At 33.5% G+C, this 20,208-nt stretch overlaps 1 protein-coding gene across 1 annotated transcript in view; it reads left to right on the top strand.

Moving 5' to 3' along the window:
* Positions 1 to 9,993, top strand: part of STMN2 (stathmin 2) — a 67,863-nt gene extending 57,870 nt beyond the window's left edge. Inside the window, exon 5 of the mRNA XM_003759689.4 lies at positions 9,812 to 9,993. Coding sequence (XP_003759737.3) covers positions 9,812 to 9,871 — 60 coding nt within the window. The 3' untranslated portion in view covers positions 9,872 to 9,993. The remainder of the gene's footprint in view (positions 1 to 9,811) is intronic.
* Positions 9,994 to 20,208: the final 10,215 nt, after the last annotated feature.

Below are 20,208 nucleotides of genomic sequence, written 5' to 3'. Positions count from 1 at the left end.
ATTTCATAAAGAGTAACTGGAAGATTTGACATCTGCCAAGAAGACTTTTCCTGTAACAGTAAAGTAATTATCACTTAACTAGGCTGGTGCTTATGACCATTCCTGTTATAAAGCTGGAATATCAGGGTTTTTCACTTTTTGGGTTTTTTGTTTTTGTTTTTGTTAAAGTAATGGTTCAACTGCCAACATATGGGAGCCACAGCCATAATGATATTCCAAAGTTCAACATAAAGCAACTATATCTAATAGGATATTTGCCTATTATTCAGGGTACTTGGGGATGATAGAATTTCTTCTGTCTCAGTTTTCAGAAATTATCTCATAAATTTTAGATACTCTGTCAGTGTTAGATGGCACAGTAGAGAGGGCCAGGCCCAAAGTCAGGAAGATTCATCTGTCCGAGTTCAAATCTAGCTTTAGATAATTGTGACTCTAGGCAAGTCACTTAATCCCATTTGCCTCAGTTTTCTCATTTGTAAAATGATCAGGAGAAGTGGCAAGTGCTTTTGCCAAGAAAACTCCAGATAGAATCATGAAGAGTCAAAATGATGAAAAATAAAACTTCAATTGACTTTTTTTCTAATTAGCATTCTGTACTCTTTCCTTCTTGAATACATAATTTATACATGAAAATGGAAATTTGAGACCCCTGATTTGCAATATTTTTCTTAGTATTTGATAATTGCTGAGTCAGAACCAGATTAAAACGTAATTGGGAAATATTTAACAAAATAGATAAGAATACAAGATAACATGGATAATTTTAATTTCAGGTTTTCTAAATTTATATGCAACTTGCATATTCTATTCCTATTTAAATTTGATATCACTGGACTAGAGAACATCTGAGGTCACTTAAAGCCCTAGATCTGTAATCCTATGAATTGAAATCCAAAACCTGGCTTGACTTTCCCCCCCAAGATCGACACTTGATATAATGTTCTAAATATGTCTGGGTATTCAATTCATATTTTTGATTGACAGAAACCTAGAAATCCCTCAGAACCCAACCAAAGAAGCATGTATTTATCAAATAAAAGCTCCCTCATTAGAAAAGCATTTTGTCTTTGGTGGGCACAATTTATACTGTAATATCTATTAGTTTTGTAGTGTCTTTTTCTGCCTCAAAAGGAAAATATGACACGGCCTTCTATTTCATCTCTTTATTATATCACCATTCATTTTAATATTCAGTTCTTTACTCAGAAGAGGATCTTGGAGGAAGGTAAATAAGAAGCACATATTTATGAGGCTATAACATAAAGATTCCTTCTTTAAAGTGATTTTTGCATATAACTTAAATAGAGTGACCTAAATAGTTGTACTCAGAACTCAAAATTATAGTTGACAAGTCACAATTAGTGCTTAGATGTTCTACTTTGACTTAAAACATTACTGTTTTTGTAAACATGAAAAATGGTTTTCACAAAGTGAGTTAGAAGAAGCCATAATCACCTCTACCCAGATCCTAATTACAGTTTAAGTCACTGCTTGAGGATTTGCTGTGATGGATAATTTGCTGTATATCAAGGAATCCCTTTCCACTTTTATAAAGCAGAAATTCTAAAGTGTTTTTTTTTTCATTTATGATAAACCAAAATCTCGTGTATAATTTTCAGTCATTGGTTCTGTTTCTATCCTTGGTGGCCAATGATGAATTAATTCCCTTTCCCATGATAACCCATTAAATTTTGACAGTCATCCTATTGCTTCACCTCACACCCAACAAAGTCTTCTCTTTTTAAGCCTAAACATCAATGTATTATAATCATGATAAGTTCTTTATTGACTTTATTATTCTTGTAACCTCAAAAAAGAAAATGAGATCAGACTTGCATGATTTGTTCTTAATGAATCCCTGTTGACTCAGCCATCACCTCCTCCTTTTCTAAATGCTTATAGATCATCTTTTTAAAAATTCATTCTAAAAATTTTACAATCAAGTAAAAATCTCAAATCTATATTTTAAAGAATTTGTTCATTCAGCATTTATTTATTAAATACCTATGACATGTCATGCTCTGTGGTAGTCATTGAGGAAATAAAGACAAAAATAAAAGTCCTGCTCTCAAATTGCTTACATTTATTGAAGGTTACATGTATTTAGGAAAGAAAATACAATATGTACAATGACGATACAAAGTAATTTCCACAAAGATGACTCTAGTAACTAGAAAGGTTCTAGCCACTGGAACTTCACAAGCAGGGAGGTTGACATGATCAAATCTGTGCTTTAGAAATATTCGTTTAGTAGCTACGTGTGGTTGGATTGCATAGAGGGGAGATCCTGGGACAGAGAGACCAATTAGAAGGCTAATGCAAAAAGATGAGAAGGACATGAATTTGGATTAAAATGGCAACAGAAAATGGAGAAAATGTGGAGATAAAAATTATAAGACTCTACAATTAATTGTATGTTGGAATAAAAGGAAAAGAGAAGAGTTGAGAATCACTCTGACCTTGTAAACCTTAATAACCCAAAGAATGGAGGTATCCTAAAAAATTTAGAAAAAAGGGAAAAATTTGAGGAAAAAAGACAAGAAGTTCTGTTTTAGATATGTTGAGCTTGAGATGTCTTGGATATCCTTAATTCCCTTTCTTGAAAAATAGGGCAACATTTATCCATATCCAGTCCTTTGGCATTTCACCCATATTTCATAGTTCTTCCACAGCCATGAGCAATACTTCACCAATCACATCTTCAGTTTTTTTCAATCTTCTTGAATTTCATTTTTCTAGGCCACATGACTCAATGAGCTCAAGACATCTGGCCTATTATTGTTTCTGAGTTCTTTGAAATTCATATCCAAAAATCTAATATAGATATCATACTAGACCCAGAATTTCCCACCTTGTAGATCATAATCTCTAAGATGGAAAGGGCCAATCCCCATAGCTTTCTTCATCTTTGTTTTACCAGTCAGTTCTTTCTTAATGATAAGAATTAGGTCCAAAATAGACCTTCATCACCTCCTTTATTTTCTGAAAGATGAAGTTATCAGCAGGGGAAAAAAAAAAAAAAGAATTTATGGACTGCACTAATTTTAACACAAAGAAAGATATGTTCTTAGATGAAAAAATGTTCAGAGAGATGAAGCCACCTGTTACAACCCTTTACTTTTAGCAATGCAAATTAATCTATAGTGACATGGGGAGAGAGGGGGATGGAAAACCACTAAACAGGCTACTCTTGAATTTTCCCTTCAAGAATGGTGGCTAGTATGTGATCTTGGGCAGTTCATTTCATCTCTGTTTCCTCAACAATAAAATGAGAATAATATTGGCATCTAACTCACGGTTGCTGTAAGAATCAAATGAGATAATATTTGTTATAAAAATGGTATCAGGCACATTTGTAGATATTGTACAAATGTATATTCACTTCTGAGATATGAATATTAGACATGTAATTCATGGATTGAAATTATTTGTTTCAGTGGACCTAGATTAAATTTCTCACCATTTCCTAAATGGTATGATAAGGAATAACATTAAATATGATCCTCAATTCCTCAAAAAATAGTGACTAGATAGTACAGTGGATAGACCATTGAACCTAGAATCGGGAACATCTGCATTCAAATTTATCCTCAGATACCTACTTAGCTGTGTGTCCCTGGGAAAATCACTTAAACTGACTTCCTCAGTTTTTTCATCTATGAAAATAAAAACACCTGATTTCCAGGTTGTTAAGATAAAATGAGGATTTGATTTTTAGATTTTGGTGGGGTTTTTTAAATAGCATTTTATTTTTCCAAAAACATGCAAGGATAGTTTTCAATATTCATCTTTGCGAACATTGTGTTCCAAATTTTTCTCTCTCCCTCCCTACTTATCCCCTCCCCTTGCAAGATAGCAAGCAATCCAGATATAGGTAAAACATGTACAATTCTTCTAAGCATATAAAATGAGATATTTGTAAAGCACTTTGCAAACCTTAAAAAGCTATGTAAATAATACCTGCTGGTATTATTATTGTTTATATTATGAATTGAAAGCTGACTAGGTTGAGGAACCTGTTGTTCCTCCTGAGCTCATCAGGCCTAAGGGCTGCCAAGATGGTCCATTTCTGATTTTTGAGGCAAACAACAGTTTCACCTTCAATGGTGAGAGGTACAAGGAATCCTGGCAGCTTTAATGTAAGCTCTGAGCAAGTTCACCAAGATTTCTTCCTCCTGTTCATAGCCAAAAGACATTTAATCTAAGTAATCACTTTTAGATGTCCTGTGAAAATGTTAGCAATTAAATGTTTGTATAAATTAAATGCAAAATAAAACAAACTATTTACTTGTAATTGTTCATTACACCTCTAATAACATAGCCAATTCTAAATGGAGAACATTATAGCTGTTGTTATAGTGATAATAGCATCATATACTATGATATAGTAGCAATAATAAAACTAAATATTTTCTGTGAGAGAATAAAATGCAGCCATGTTTTCCCCCAAGAGACAGCTTTGAGCCCCATCCAGTTACCTCAGTTTTCTATTTATAATCACATATTCACAGTTAATAACAAAAACAACAATAATAGCTTAATTTGAATAGTACTTTATAATGTATTATCTCCTTTGAGCTTCACAACAATCCTGTGAAGTAAAAAGCATCAGTATTGCCATCACAGTGATTAAAAAAAAAACTAAAGCTGAGAGAAGCAAAGTGGTCCACTTAGTGTCACCTAGCGATTGAGAGCAAAGCTGGGACTCTAGTCCAGCCATCCTGATTATAACGGCTCTCCTCCATTCAAGGCAAGTAAGTGGTAGTATTTTACTATAACAGTAGCTAGACTTTGTTTGAGTTTAAATAAAAAAAGTCAAACCAGCAAGGATTTATTAAGCACCTGTTATGTGCCTGACACTGTGCTAAGTATTAAAGATACAAAGAGATGTAAAACATACAACAACAGCAACAACAACCCAGAACAACAACAAAAATGACAACTTGTCACCATCAAGATCTATTAGCAGCAGGCATATTCATTGTGTATGTCTTGGTTTTTTTCTACGCTTGTCATTTTTATTTCAAAATCTTGCTTAGATAATAAAACTGCCTCATCATTATCATTGAATATGCCATGAGTGACTGATAAAACCCCTCATAAACAGACAGCAATGGTGTTCAAAATCCAATAAGGGGAGAGAGAGGAATTAGAACTGTGACTTCTCTGGTGAAAGAAATTCCTGGGTGAAAAAACTCCCAATACCAATGCAAGTCAGCTGCCAAAGGCACTGACAGCTTAATAGTTGGCCCAGAGTTACATAAAGCAGTGTATGACCACAATTTTCCCCAGTTTTGAAGCCAGCTTATTGTATTTTATTTCCTCTCTCCAATATCTCATAGATTGCCTTTATGAGTGATCCAAATTCTATAATTCCCTTGCAAGTATTTTTTCCTATTTTTTTGTCATCACAAAGTAAGAAGAATGAAAAAAACAAACTAGTATAACTTTCATTTCTGTGGCTATGTGTAGATAATACAATGAATAATAGTAGCTCACAGTCATAGAGAATTTATTATTTACTGTTTCTTATTCCTAAGGCAATTTAGTTTATGACCATTCATGATACAAGATAATCTTCAGAATATGTGGATTTAGCAGATCAATGCACTCTCATCACCCTGAGCTTGTAGTTTGAGCATACAATCAGCAGCATAAAGAACCTTATTGATGGAAAGGATTTCTGTTGATAGACCATCTATTGAGTTGAAATAAAATCATGTAATGTTAAGAGTTGAAAAATCATTTTAAAGATCATTAAGTTCAGTGGGAAACCATTTTACAAAAGAACTGAAACTTGGAGGGCATCTGTAATATTTTCAAAGTCACACAATTCCTTGGTGTTTGATTCAAAACCAGAATCCTAACTTGTTTGGTTTTTTACTCTTAAACCCAATGCTGTTGTTGCTGTTATTGTTTTGTATTAATTAAGCATTTTTATCATTACAAAAGTTCAATGTAAGATTCCAGATCCTTTTGTTATATTCTTGGATACAGATTATACAAAGAAAAACCAAAATTAGCTGTATTGTACCAACCTCTTTCATTCCATTGATGATGGAGAATAGATGTGAAAAGATAACATTAGCTATAACTTTGATGAGATTTCTTCCTTTGTAATTGATCAATAAACATATAGTAAATGTTATATATATATATATATATATATATATATATACACATATATGTATATGTGTGTATGCATGTGCACCTGTGTGAGTAAAAGAGAGAGAGAGATGAAGGGGGGGGGCGGAAAGGAAGGGACAGACAGGTGGAGAGAAAGAAGTATTGGTTATACAAAGACAAAGAATGAAACAATCCCTATTATATCCCATTTACCATCTTAAGGGATATATTCTTCATGTCAAATATTTTAATAGAATCAAAGATTACTAGAGAAGATAATACTGCTCTATAATTCCCTATTGGCTGCAGAAAACAGTTAGTAATGAATGAAATAGTGGGGGGGAGTTTTGCTCCATTTGAGATCATCATTTCCATTGCATAGAAATGATAATATAGTTCAGGATTCATCTCTAAAGTGGTTTGGTGAGAATTTACCACCAAAGGAGCCATGAAGTATATGAAGAAAAAGAAAAAAAAAGACCTAGAAATTCAGATATATTTATTTATAGTCTGACCTTTTCCTGCTGTGTTTCTAGCTCCCAGATCATATGTGTTAATTCCCATGACAAATAAAAGTTTTCATTTTCAGCTAATTTACACCTTTGTAGGGGGGACCCTTCAAAATTATCAGAATCATGAAAGTTGCTTTCTTAATAGGTTAATTATGAAAGTTGCTGCCATTTATAGGTACCTTTCAGATACTATTTCTTTCTGAAAACTGTGTCCATGATTGTTTTCATGGAGGCAGTTATACCAATGATGCTTTAGTATAGTGGTATGGATCTACTAGCTAGTCTTTCACCAGGCTTGAAGACCAAGTTAAATCACCAAATATTTATTAAGCACTTATCATATGTCTGACACTGTGCTAAGTTCTGAGAATACAAAGAAAGGCAAAAAAACAAACCAACAATAATCAAAAAAGTCTTTGCCCTCAAGTCTACAATCTTTGAGAGATCTCATGTAAATAACCAGGAGCAAACAAGTTATACAAAGGAAAAATTAGAGACAGTCAATAAAAATAGGTGATTACACTCAAATCATTTCAACTATGTTTTCCTTTTTACAAAAATACAGTAAAGCACAATAATCACTAATATAACATTTATGTCAATATTTAAGTATAACAATTTAGAGCAATATTGTTAAATAACCTGATGCTTAGAGGCAATTTTATGGTTACCCCTTCAGTTAAAAGCACTATTAATACCTATGGAGCTCAATGTAAGCTAAATGTAGGATTTCTTTTAAATCATAGGCAGTATGATTTCTGAGCTAAAAAAAAAAATTAAATAATTACCATTGTTGTCAACTTAAAGTTGGGCTCCTCAAACAAAAAAAGTTAATAATGGAATTCCTTTGTTAATTATTCCTTCCCTAAATCTCTCATCTTTTTCTAAGGAATATTTACTTGTAGCTTAGGCAGTATTAGAGAAGGGGCAAAAATAAGGGGAGGCATCATGAATTTTAAAGAAAAAGGAGGATTTCAACAGACAGCTATGGATGAAAGAATAGAAGTAGTGGAAGATAAAGGAACACTGTCCTAAGGGTGAATAGGTTCTGTTCTGAGGTTTTAAAAAGAAAGGAGAGGGTAAAAAGAATATGCCAGTGGAGAAAGAAGGAAGAAGGGGATAGAACTTGCTATTCTCCTAATTGGGATGTGTGAGAAGAATATACAAACAAGGAGAAAGTAGAGAGAGAATGAGAATCAAATGAACCACACACTTATCTGAAATGGAAAAAAGAAAGTTGAACACACAAGTGCACTGAAAATTTGGTGTAGAAAGATGCCAAACTCAATAGGAAAACAATGATAGGAGAAACAATGATAAGAGGAAAGATGATAACTGGGGAGGGTGGTTGTTTTTGTTGTTAGTTGTTTCACTTTTATCCAACTCTTCATGACACCATGTGAGATTTTTTTTTTTTTTTTTGGCAAAAATACCAGATGATTTGCCATTTCCTTTCCCAGTTCATTTACAGATGAGGAAACTGAGGCAAACAAAGTTAAGTGATTTGTCTAGAGTCACATAGCCAATAAGAATGTGAGGCTGGATTTGAATTTAGGTCTTTCTGACTCCAGGATTAGTGTTTTACTTCAAACAAATGCCTGGAGTAATAGAATCCAAAGAAATGCTTTGGATTTCCTCTTGAACAATTGGAGAACCGCTGAATAAAATGTGACATATAAATATGCTGGGAAAAAAATAAAGGAACTTTGTTTATAATGAATATGATTATTAAAAAATGGCTGTAAATATGGAGATTGTATATACACATAAATATACATATATACATATGCTAGTTATTGCATATCAAAGTAATAGTGCTTTCTTTATATGCTACAAAAAATGTAATTAAATGGAAAATACAATAAACAGGTGATTTCATGTAAGCATCCACATAAGAATAATATATAAAAAGCATTGTTAACATTATTGATAACAGAATCATAGGATATAGAACTATAAGAACCTCAGAGATCATGCAGTTCCACCTTCTCAGTTTTAGAAGAGAAAACTGAATCCCAATGAAATTAAATAAATAGCTTGTCACTTAAAGAGAAATGCCAATTACTCAGATAGTAATAATTATGACACAAGCATATGCAAATGATTCAAGACATTAAATTCGATAGGTTCCTCAAAAGATTATATTGAATTGAAGGAAGGGAGAAGGGAGTTGTTAGAGTATTTCCTAAACAAAGAGTTTATTTCTCAATTTCTTTCTGTACTTAATTCATAAAACATATTCAATATACGGTTCCTAAGTCTTGTGAGATCACTTGAATAAAGTATCATAAATTTATAGCTGAAGTAAATCTTGGAAATTATCTAGTCCAAGTCCTCTACTTGATAGAGATAAGGCATTTGAAGCCTAGAGAGGTAAAATTTTAAATGTCAGAATCAGAATTTGAACTCAATTACTTTGATTTCAAATCCAGTATTCTTTCTCCTAAAATTTACTATGAAATTTCATTAGTCCCAAATTTTCATTTCTTCTGAAATTAATTAGATGAATGGGATAGATACATGTATTGAAAGAGTAGTATGTTACTTTCATATTTCCAAATGCTGAATATTTAAAAAAGGGGAAAAATCAAGTATTTTCTTGATTCCCTCATGGTTCAAATAATACAGCCTTGTAAAATTATAGCATCAAGGAACTGGAGAGAACCTCGGAGAATATTTATTCAGAGGCATAGAACTGCAAGTGTATATAGGAAACTCTAGATCGAGGGTTCTTAGTTTTTGTATGCCGTTGACCCCTGTAACAGCCTGGTGAAAGCTATGGCCCTCCTCTCAGAATAATATTTTTACATTCATAAAAATAAGATATTTAGGATTACAAATAAGTCATTTACAATGAAATACAGTTACCAAAACAGATACATGTTTTTTAAAAGTCCATGGATCCACTGTTATAGCCACATAATCATCATGTTCTTGGAGAATTTTTAAACATAGCATGCTAGCATAGAAAGGACCCTCAGAGATCCAAACCCCTTCATTTAACAGTTAATGAAATTAGGGTTCAAAAAAATAAAACAACTTGGCCATAGTCCCATGGCTGGTCAATTGTCAGAGCTAAGCACAGGAGCCAGATCTCTTGAATCCCAGGCCACTGCTCTTTCTACTATACCATGCTAACTCATTATAACATTTCTCTTCTTGCTATTTTCCAGGAGAGGCATGCTGCCGAGGTCCGTAGGAACAAGGAGCTCCAGGTGGAACTGTCTGGCTGAAGATAATGGAGGACATAACATACCCCCATCTCTAGTAAACTCCCCTGCCTATATTATAATGGATCACGCGATATCAGTATGGGAAAATGTATGACATGGTTTAAAAAAAAAAAAAAAGAACTCATTATAAAAAAACAAAAATAAAACAATGCAGTCTCTTTGCAGAATGATTTGCTTGATGTTTAAAAAAAAAAAAAAAACCTTGGATCTTATTTTGTAAATACTTACATTTTTGTTAAAAAATACAAGTATTGCATTATGCAAGTTATTTCATAATCTTACATGTCCTGTAACAGGCTTTTGATGTTGTCTCTTTCCACTCAATTGAATTTGCTAGGTCTGTTCTTTTGGAAGCTCCTCACCTCCAACTCCATTCCCAGCACTTTTCATTCCAACAGAACAATGAGGTCAGTGGTAGGTTATGGTGCTAGAGACCATTCATGCCTAATTGCCTAGAATGCTTCATAATCTCTGAGCTTAGTTAAGACAATAACTAGATCACAGGTATTGTGATTCCACCTGGAAACCATCCAAATAAATAGCTCTTTGACATTTGTATGCTCATAATCTATTTAACAGCCTAGAGACAACAGCATAATTTTAAGGACAGACAAGTTGATAATCTTCACATTCATTTCTGCTTCCACTGGGTTATGGGCAACAAATGTGACTTCAAATTTAAAAAAGGGATGGCTGGAAAGACAGCTGAGATTGATCTGAGAAGAAGCAAAATGCTGAATGTTTAAAAGTGCTGAACATGGCAAAGTCTAAATGGGACAAATACAGCCATAAAACACTTCATAAAAGTGGGCTTACTTCTCTAGTTTAAGTTCTTTTGATGGAATGAATTAATTAATGTGTCAGGTGGCTTATTTGTGAATGCCATGATTGATGATGTTCATTTTTATGCTATTACATATAGTACAAGTATATGATGCTACTGAATATTTTTCAACTTGGAACCTGTGAGCTGGTTGTTGCATTTAAGACATATACACACTTACAGATACACTCCTACACACTGCTGACTTCCATTCAAAGCTGGCCTTTCCATCAGTGTTAGGGGACCCTGCCTCATTAAAAAGATATCTCTAACCATGAGGGCTGTAACAGTTAGAGGGCTAGACAGGCACTTGGTGCCAACTACGGGACTCACCAAACACACCCACTCAAAAATATTCGCAGTTTTGAAGTTGTTTCCCCCCAACCCCACCTCTCGAAGGTTGCTGCCTGCATATTCTCCTCTTCATTAGTGCTATTTTCCTGTATGTCATTGTGAGCAAGCTGTGATTAATAAAGAATTGGGGTTCTGTGAACTGAAAAAGCTCTGGTCTTTTCTCTTGCTGCTTCAGTTGTGTGATAATCAAATGTTCATTTTCAAAAGGCAGCCAAAGGGGAAATGGATGCCCCATTGACTAAGTCACATTCCAGCTCAGCAGGAAACATGTCAATATATAATGTCTCTGCTAGAAGCCCTTTACTAGGAAAAGTTGATTATCAGCCTATCAATCTAAAAATAGTAAAGGCTTGAATGAGACCCACCAAGACTCCGACACATAGTACTGAAGAATGTCATTCCCTTCCAGGTCTCAGGTGAGAATCCCATTAACACATCAATCAATCAACAAGAATTTATTAAGTACTTTCTAATGATAGCTAATTTCTATATAGCAATTTTAGATTTGAAAAGTACTTTACAGAGGCAACTAGGTGGTGCAGTGAATAGAGCACCAACCCTGAAGTCAAGAGGACCAGAATTCAAATCTGGTCTCAAACATTTAACTCTTCCTGTCTCTGTGATCCTGGACAAGTCACTTAACCCCAATTGCCTCAACAACAACAACAATAAAAAAAAAAATAAATTAAAAAAAAATTTAAAAAAAAAGGAAAAGAAGAGTACTTTACCTCTATTGTCTAATTTGACCCTCACAACAACTCTGTGGGGTAAGTGCTATTATTATCCCCATTTTTTAGATGAGGAAAACTGAAGCTAATAAGCATTAAGTCACATGACAGGATCTGAAATTAGGTCTTCCTGTCTCAAAGTCCCGCAATCCATTTATTATGTACTAGACTATCTCTGTGTGCTAAATAATGTGCTAGATGTTCACAAAGAATGAAAATCCTTCTGAAATCTGAAGGCCAGATTTCTCAGACCTTTCCATAAGTTCTTATTGCCTTTGACCTAGGGATAGCTTTTGGAGGGGAAAATGAGACAGGTTATTTGGCATAGTCTTCCCTCACTTAAACCCAATTCTCATGCATGTCATGGCATCATCTCCCTGATATCATGGTCCTCTTCGAGAACGAAGGGTGAAAAACAATAACAACGATCTTATTCCTGCATATCAACATCACTATGACCCTGTAGATTCTTAATTTATATCCTTGTAACAGGCATATAGATGATCCCAGCAGAATTCTGGTTATTCACAGCTATGGATCTTAAGAGCTAAAGAAATCTTGAGCAAAAAAAAAAAAAAAAAAAAGCATAAATTATTAAACAACATAAAAATATGAATAACTGAGTTTGTCCAGTTTAAGACCATTATTATATCTATTTTGCAGCTAAAAATAGAGGCTCAAAGAGGTAAGCTTTCTTTCCCATGAATACACAACCTGTAAAGGACAGCCCCTATTTCATTTACAGAGCTTCCTGGGGAAGGAGAAAGAAAGCAGGAGAGAACACCAAACCTGTGAATTTAAAAAGCACATGATCAACCAATTGACCAAACTTTGCTGGGCTCCTGCTGTGTTTTCTACTTTGCAATCTGGGATAATGTGAGCCAGTAAAGTTTAACCCTTAATCAATATGGGTTTTGGAAGCCATATAAGTAAATGCAAAGTTGTAAACAATAATAAATTCATAAATTCCCCCAAGCTCCTGAAACTATTCTTTTCCCAAAGCTTTCCCTTTTTCAACCTTCACAATTACACAAACCCCAGTATACTCATCATCATCATTGATTAGTTTATGAACAATTTAAGGTTTTTGGAAGCTCTTATATGTAGATAACTAGGGTTTATACTGGGTTGGCCTTTGAAAGCTTCCGAAACAATCTAAAGGAAAGAAATTCTTTAACTTCAAAAGACCTAAAATTTCATCTTTGTGGGTATTCATTCTGGCCAATCTTCTGGAACCGCACTCAAAACTTTTCCCGGACAGATAGTACATGGAAAAGTATGTTCATGCCCAAAGCTATAGTAGAGGCAGGGGCAGGGAATTTGGGAGGATCAGGAAAGAAAAGGAACAGAGAAAGAAAGGCATAACACAAGAAAGTCATCTTGCTGGCATGGCCTTTACCAACTCAGTCACTTCCACACTATGATGAGAAGAGTATAAAGAAACTCAGTGGAGAAAAGAATATGCCCTAAATACAATAAAATTTTAGTGACATAAATATACAAAGAAATTGTTCTCATATTTCACAATGCTAATTTTATAAAATTTTTTAAATCATCATCATAGATTTATAGACTGGAATGTATATTAGAAATAATCTAGGCCAAGAGGTTATTAAGGTTCTTTGTGCCCTCTTTGTGCAAAAGGGTCCACCCTTTTGACAATCTAGGGGAAAAAAATCTCTGAAACCAATCTCAGAATAATATCTGTTGCCTACATTCATAATTGAAGGAAATGCTAAACTTAGTTGGAAACTAGTTAAATAAAAGTGTAACTTTTCCCCCCTAAGTTCATGGACACTGGTTGAGAATTCCTGATCTCATCCAACCACTCCATTATGCCATTTATAAAAGCTGATCCTGAGGTTAAGAAAGGGTAAGGTATGTCCAATGTCAATATCTCAGAAAAAAAAAATTAATCAAGAATCTAGTTTTAGAAGCTAGGCCTTCTGAGTACTAACTCAATCTTCCTCCTCTATATGATACTGCCTCCCTTATCCCTCTTTTAGAAAAAATGTTTAATATCTCTGAGTTCTACATGGGTTGGTCACTAACAAAGAAATTAAATAATTTTCCTAAAAAGGCATCATGAGTCAGAAGGGCTGAATGCCCTTGCTAATGACTCATATTAGGTCTTTAGGGAAATCATTTGATTTCTTTGTTTAAACAGGGATTAGGGAAGCAGCATCATAGAGAAAAAGAGCATTAGGCATTAGTTTAGTTCTTATAGTTGATTTCCTATATTTGAGGACTTTAATAAAATCCTCAAATGTATGAGATTGGATTAAATGTCTTCCTTAAGTTTCAATAACCACTTTTAACTCAGGATATAGAAAAGATGATCATATACTTAGCAATATTGTTTAAAAGAAATACTTTTATAGTATAGGAAACTGCCAAGGTGGCAGAGTTAAGTCTTCCTTAGCCTAATTCTAAAAGTCCACCTCCTCATAACAATAAGAAACACTCCAAATATATAGCAATTCAAACTTTGCAGAAAGATAAGATGGAAAACATCACAAAACAGGAACTGTCTTTCTAAGTAATGTGTCCCCATTACTTAGTATAGTGTCTGGCACATAATAAGTACTTAATAAATAGTTTATTAGCTATGACTTTAAAAAACCTGAATTCTCTGTTCTAGGAAATAAGACATAAAAGACTAAGAATTATTGAAAGGTAAGGGCAAAATATTAATTAATAGACTAGTTTCTCCTGATTTCCAACACAGAGAAATTAGAAATGTCAAACTTTAGTCACCAACAAATGTAGTGATTAAAGTTCAGGATTTCCATGTAAAAAGTGTGTGTGTGTGTGCGCGCGCGCGCGCTCGTGCGTGTGTGTGCGTGCGTGTGTGTGTGTGTGTGTGTGTGTGTGTGTGTAGTTTTGGCCATAAAGGAAAATCTATCTGAAATACCTTGGACCATTCCTAACTGCAAGAAAATCAAAGAAGGGATTTGAATACAATAGTGTGGAAAGCAAAAGAGAATTGAGCATTTTGAGTATTAAATATATCTTATAGAATTGAGCAAAATAATCTATGAAAAAGATGGACTTTAAAGAAAAGGAAGGCACTTCAATTAATCTTTCAAATGAAAGCAGACTTGAACAGATTATTGGACATTCAAATACTTCAAATAAAAAACATGCAGGAAAGACTAGTAAGTGTAGCAAAAGAACTCAGTTCTTTCATGTTTCCAGAACAAGTCAAGATTACTGTTTAAAGGAGAAAGCCTCTACTAATCAAAGAACAAAGTAGATAGTATAATGAATTGAGATCTAAACCTGAAGTCAGGGGAAGACCTAAATTGAAATTTAACCCCAGGTAAATCATTTAAAATGTGAATAACAATAACTACCTGCAAAAATGCTAAATGAAGAAAGAGACCTAGCATTACCTAATCTTAAACTACACTTATAAGAGTAATTATACTATTTAATACAAATTTAAAAGGAAAAAAAAATCATCAAATTGAGCCAGAGAAGTAAACAGTGAAACTATCTATTATGACAATTCAGCATTCAATAAAGATCCACATACAAACTATTGAGGGAAGAAATGCCTTTTCAATAAGAATTGATGGAAAAACCAGACAGCAGTTTGTCAGAAAAGATATCTAGACCAAAATTTCCTGCCTACCATATTCCACACCACAATGGGCTTCAAATGAGATAAAATCTCAATGTAAAAGGTCACTTTTTTTAAAAAGTAGGACAAGAGGACAATAGAAAAATCTTTCACTACTATAAGGGGAGAATTATTAGATAAATAACAGATAAAAATATTATAATATTCCAATTATATTAAATGAAAAGGATTTTGTAATAGCAAAATCAATGTAACTAGAATTAGGGTTAGCAAGTGGATCTGTGATAACACTGGGATAGGGAATGCCTAAGAAGTAATCACGACCAAGGCAGGTTAAGCCCTTTTCCTCAACTCATGGTCTTAGAGAGTTAGCTAGAGCATTAAATACAACTATAGAATGTGATATGTACTTTCAGAAGCAGGCAATTGGGTTTTATTTCTTTCTTTGTTATATTATACAGAAGGTCTCATTTATGGAATTTGGAAGGAGATTAGAAAAAGACTAACATATAAAAATAAAAGGCATATGTAATATTTTGAAAGAATTGTATAGGAAAAAATGGAAATTAGAAGCATATTGTACTAGAAAGAACATTTGGAGTCAAGAAACCTTGACTTGCCTCCTGGCACATTTTGGCTGCTAAATATGTGATGTTAGGTAAGTCACTTAGGTTTTCCGAACTTCATTTTCCTCATCCATAAAATGAAGATAAAAATAGTGACATTTATTTTATACAGTTATTATATGGAAAACACATTGCAAACTTTGAAGCACTATATGAATAAAAATTCTTATTAACATAAATTTTGGACTGCAAAATTTACTTTGAAGGTTGTTATCATGACAGTTAATTCTAGAACTTCTACACTAATCACATACCTACCACCATCCCCAATTGACCCTAGCTTCAGGATAGAAGCAGTAATGACATCTTATTAATCCATTCATGAAAGGAATAGTGAAGAATATATGATTGCAATAAAGAAACTGACTTTCAGGTAATGTTTTTTTCAAAGCTCCTCTTAATGAATATTTAATAACAAGTTCTAAATATCAGGCCACATATTAGTTCTGTATTTCCATCACATGTAGTGATTGTCAGACTCTCTCTGATTGCTTACATGATTTGGAATTAAGTTTCACATCTCTTACAAGTCTATTTTTCAGGGGATCAGAAACATTTAATGTAGTTGGTAATACAAAGCACATTAACATCTAACCACAAAGAAAACAATTCATTCTCTTAATTGTCTAGGAATATAAAATGGAAGATTTCCAAGTGTACACGCCCTACCAAGTCCTGGGCTGGAAATTAAATGTATTTGATATGTTTACAGTAGAATTTCCATGCACTGGATTCTACATAAATGAAAATTTTTAAAACAGAAGGGACCTAAGAAATCATCAAAACTAACCTCCTCATTTTACAGGTGAGGAAACTGAGACCCAGAGAGGTTAAGTAACTTGCCCTGTATCACACAGGTATTATGTGGCAGAGCTGAGATTTGAACTCGAGTCCTATAAATCAAGTTTCTTAACCACTGGCTTCTTTAAGCTGCTGATTGGTTCTCTCACAAAATCTCTGAATAGGGAGGAGCTTCCTAGTTCATCGAATCCAGGCTATAGCATAGTAAACAGAGTTTCTATAACATTCCCTACAAGGAATTATCAAGTTTCCACTTTCAGATTACTAGTTATAGCAACTAACTGCCAAATCCAGTTCCTTTTCCTCATGACAGCCTTTCAAATATCCTCTCCCTTAGGTAATAATAATAGCTAACATTTATATAGTATTTCACAAATATTACCTCATTTGATGCTCACAACAATTTTGAAAGATGAGCTCCTATTATTATTCCCAGTTTACATTGAGATATTTGCAACAGGATTTAAACTGAGCGTTTCTTGATTCCAATTCCAGCACTTTATACGCTATATCACCTAGTTGCATATCTTCAGCTTAGATACCCCTAAACTCTTTTACTTGATTTCAATATAGCATGATTTCAAGTCTCTTTACCTCCCTACCTACATCCTGCACTTTTGACCATGTTACAGAGAGAATTCCTGATCAGATGCAAGTGGAACTAAAGGATTTAAGAGGTCTTTCAGAACTTTGAGAATCTGTGACTGATTGACTTTATGAGAACTTTGTTCCAGGTTTTCGTTCCCATTATCCTCCAGATATGTGGCCCTGGGGGTATGGATTAAATAATCAGAAAGGTGCCAACAGTTTTTGAATAATCAACTCTACCAATTCTTTCATGAACTCAAATAAAAGCAGCTTTGTGTTCTCCTGTGAACTTCTTGCTTATCTTGGTTTTTAAGTCATTTTAACTGATATTTTTACTCTAAACTTAGGATCAAAAATCAAAATAAATGCCACATAAGTCTACTTTCTCTTTGCCCTCCATTGTCTTCATCTCATCTAACACAAAAAGGGACATCTCTTTTCTTAGATATTACTCTCAACCCTATACAGTGATATATGTTGTTTATCCCAAGCATTTTTTTTCTACCCACTTAGTCTTTAGCAATACTCATCTTTAACATTCACTACCATCCATCCTTACTTCATTCTGAAGTTTGACATTCCTGATATCTATTATCTCTCTCTCATTAGGATTTTAAGGCTACAACTCAAACACTAGTCACTTATAAAGATTGTCCCTAGTAAACAGCACCAAAAAAAAAAAAAAAAAAAAAAAGTAAAAATTTCCACTATAATTCACACTTTAAAACACAACACCTTGTTGGGACAGAAAAATCAAGAAATTACCTTATGAATTCATAATAAGCTTATATTTTCTTCAAAACAACTATTTGCCCTTACTGACTTTGTTCACATTAACAGTAAGAGGGACAAAGAGGCCAATACAATCCCATAATATAAAAGGTTGGGGAACCAGCTTTCTGTAAGAATTGTACACAGTGATCTTTCACAGAACGACTTACATGGAAATGTGTTTTGCATGACTACACATGTAAAATCTCTGTTAAATTCTTGCTTTCCCAATGGAAGTGAAGGAAAAGGAAGGGAAAGAATTTGGAATTCAAAATTTGAAAGAAAAAAATGTCAAAATTGTTTTTACATATAATTGGGGGGAAATAAAATATTAAATAAAAAAGAAACAAGTGAAAAAAATAAATTCCTAGCAATTTTTTTAATTGTTCACATATAAGGAAGATGTCCTACCCTCCAATTTGGATCACCAAAAGACATTCTGTAGTTGGTTCTGGACTTCTAACATAATGAGGAGTTAGACTGCCCATTGCTTACAAAGCAAGAAGTGGGATGAATTCAAAAAGCACCAATCATCAAGTGGTATTTGTCCTGCTGTGCAAAAGCTTTGGGCCCTCCCCTTCCCAAGCTGGTATGTGTCTTCTGTTCTTTGCCTCTTTCTTTTCTATTTCTCTAGTTTAGGTAAAGGAGGTTGGAGATGGCCATGATTTTTTTTCTTGTTTATCTTTTTCCAAAAGATAAAAGTAAATCCTTGAAATCCAGAGGTGGTGGCTAAAAGTTTAGGGAACACATCAGAATGGAAGTCTGAAAAAATGTCACTATAGAAAAAAAAACCTAACTTCTCATTTCCCTGGAAGGGGAAATTTAGTGTCAACTCAGCTCTAGAGGAATAAGATCCAACTCATGTCTACACATATTGTTTCTGAAGTTTTAGAAAATAAAATGTAGAAACATACTTAACATAAGAACAAAAGACAATCAGATTAGTCAACTTTTGGGGAGTACTTCTCTGTAATCATCACTGTTCCTGGTGCCTGGTGCAATATGAACAATATAGGTCCCAATTTACCAGACAAAAATTTATAACATTTGGAAGTAAGCAAAATACAAAACTATTCAGTGTCAAAAATAATTAAAACAGGGGAATGTGTGTTCCTAAGCTTTGGTGCATATTTTAATCATTTATGGTTAAAATACAAATCAAATTATATTTCCAGTCTGCAAAATTTCAAGGAGTTCTCATCTTCATATCAGTAAAACATAATGGAGGGGGAGTGTTGCTAAAAGAAAATTTGCTCAGACAATGAGGTAACTTTGAGGAGCTGAATATATGCATCTATAAATATGTATATGTGCATATATATTATGTACATCCGTGATTATATACATATACATATATTTTTGTATATAACAAATATGTGACAGTTACATTTGGATATACAATGTGACTATTCTGACATTCTAGCTAGTAAGTATTTCACTAAGGTGTAGAAAAAATTTTCTTCTCAGCATTTCCAAGGTGATTGAAGTCAACACAAAGTGGTATTATTGTCAAAGTAAGTATATTCTGTGATTTATTTAAATGCACATCACACGCATACACATACATAATCACAAAAGATTTACAGCTGGAAGAAACTTTAGAGATCATTTAATTCCACTTCATTTTAAAGATGAGGAAACAAAACACTAAAAAGTGAATATGATTTGCATAAATTTCCTGAAAGTGGTAAGAAGCAAAGAAGGGATTCAAATCAAAGTTCTCAGACTAAATATTTTGCTATTCCATTATACCAAATAGATAGTTATAAGGTCCCTGGGAGGTCCAAAATTATATATTTCTATAAAATAGTATTTATGATTAGAATGTATACTTTAGATACTATACAGCTTTTTGTTATGACTTCTGATCTGCAGGTTTGTATCACATAACTATTAAGTACAATAGTAAAATAAAAACCATTTCAACAACAAAATACAATGTAATGACAGTACATATCTTTCCATATTTTCAAATGTTTCACTCAATACATGTTAATAAGCACCAGATGAAGTAGGAGAGGTTTCTCCTTCCTATACAGGACAAGAATTACCTGAACAGA

The sequence above is a fragment of the Sarcophilus harrisii genome, chromosome 1 (genome assembly GCF_902635505.1).
Source record: "Sarcophilus harrisii chromosome 1, mSarHar1.11, whole genome shotgun sequence".
In the NCBI taxonomy this organism is placed as follows: Eukaryota; Metazoa; Chordata; class Mammalia; order Dasyuromorphia; family Dasyuridae; genus Sarcophilus; species Sarcophilus harrisii.
The sequence above is the reverse complement of the archived record's forward strand: the minus strand, read 5'-3'. Positions and strand labels throughout refer to the sequence as shown.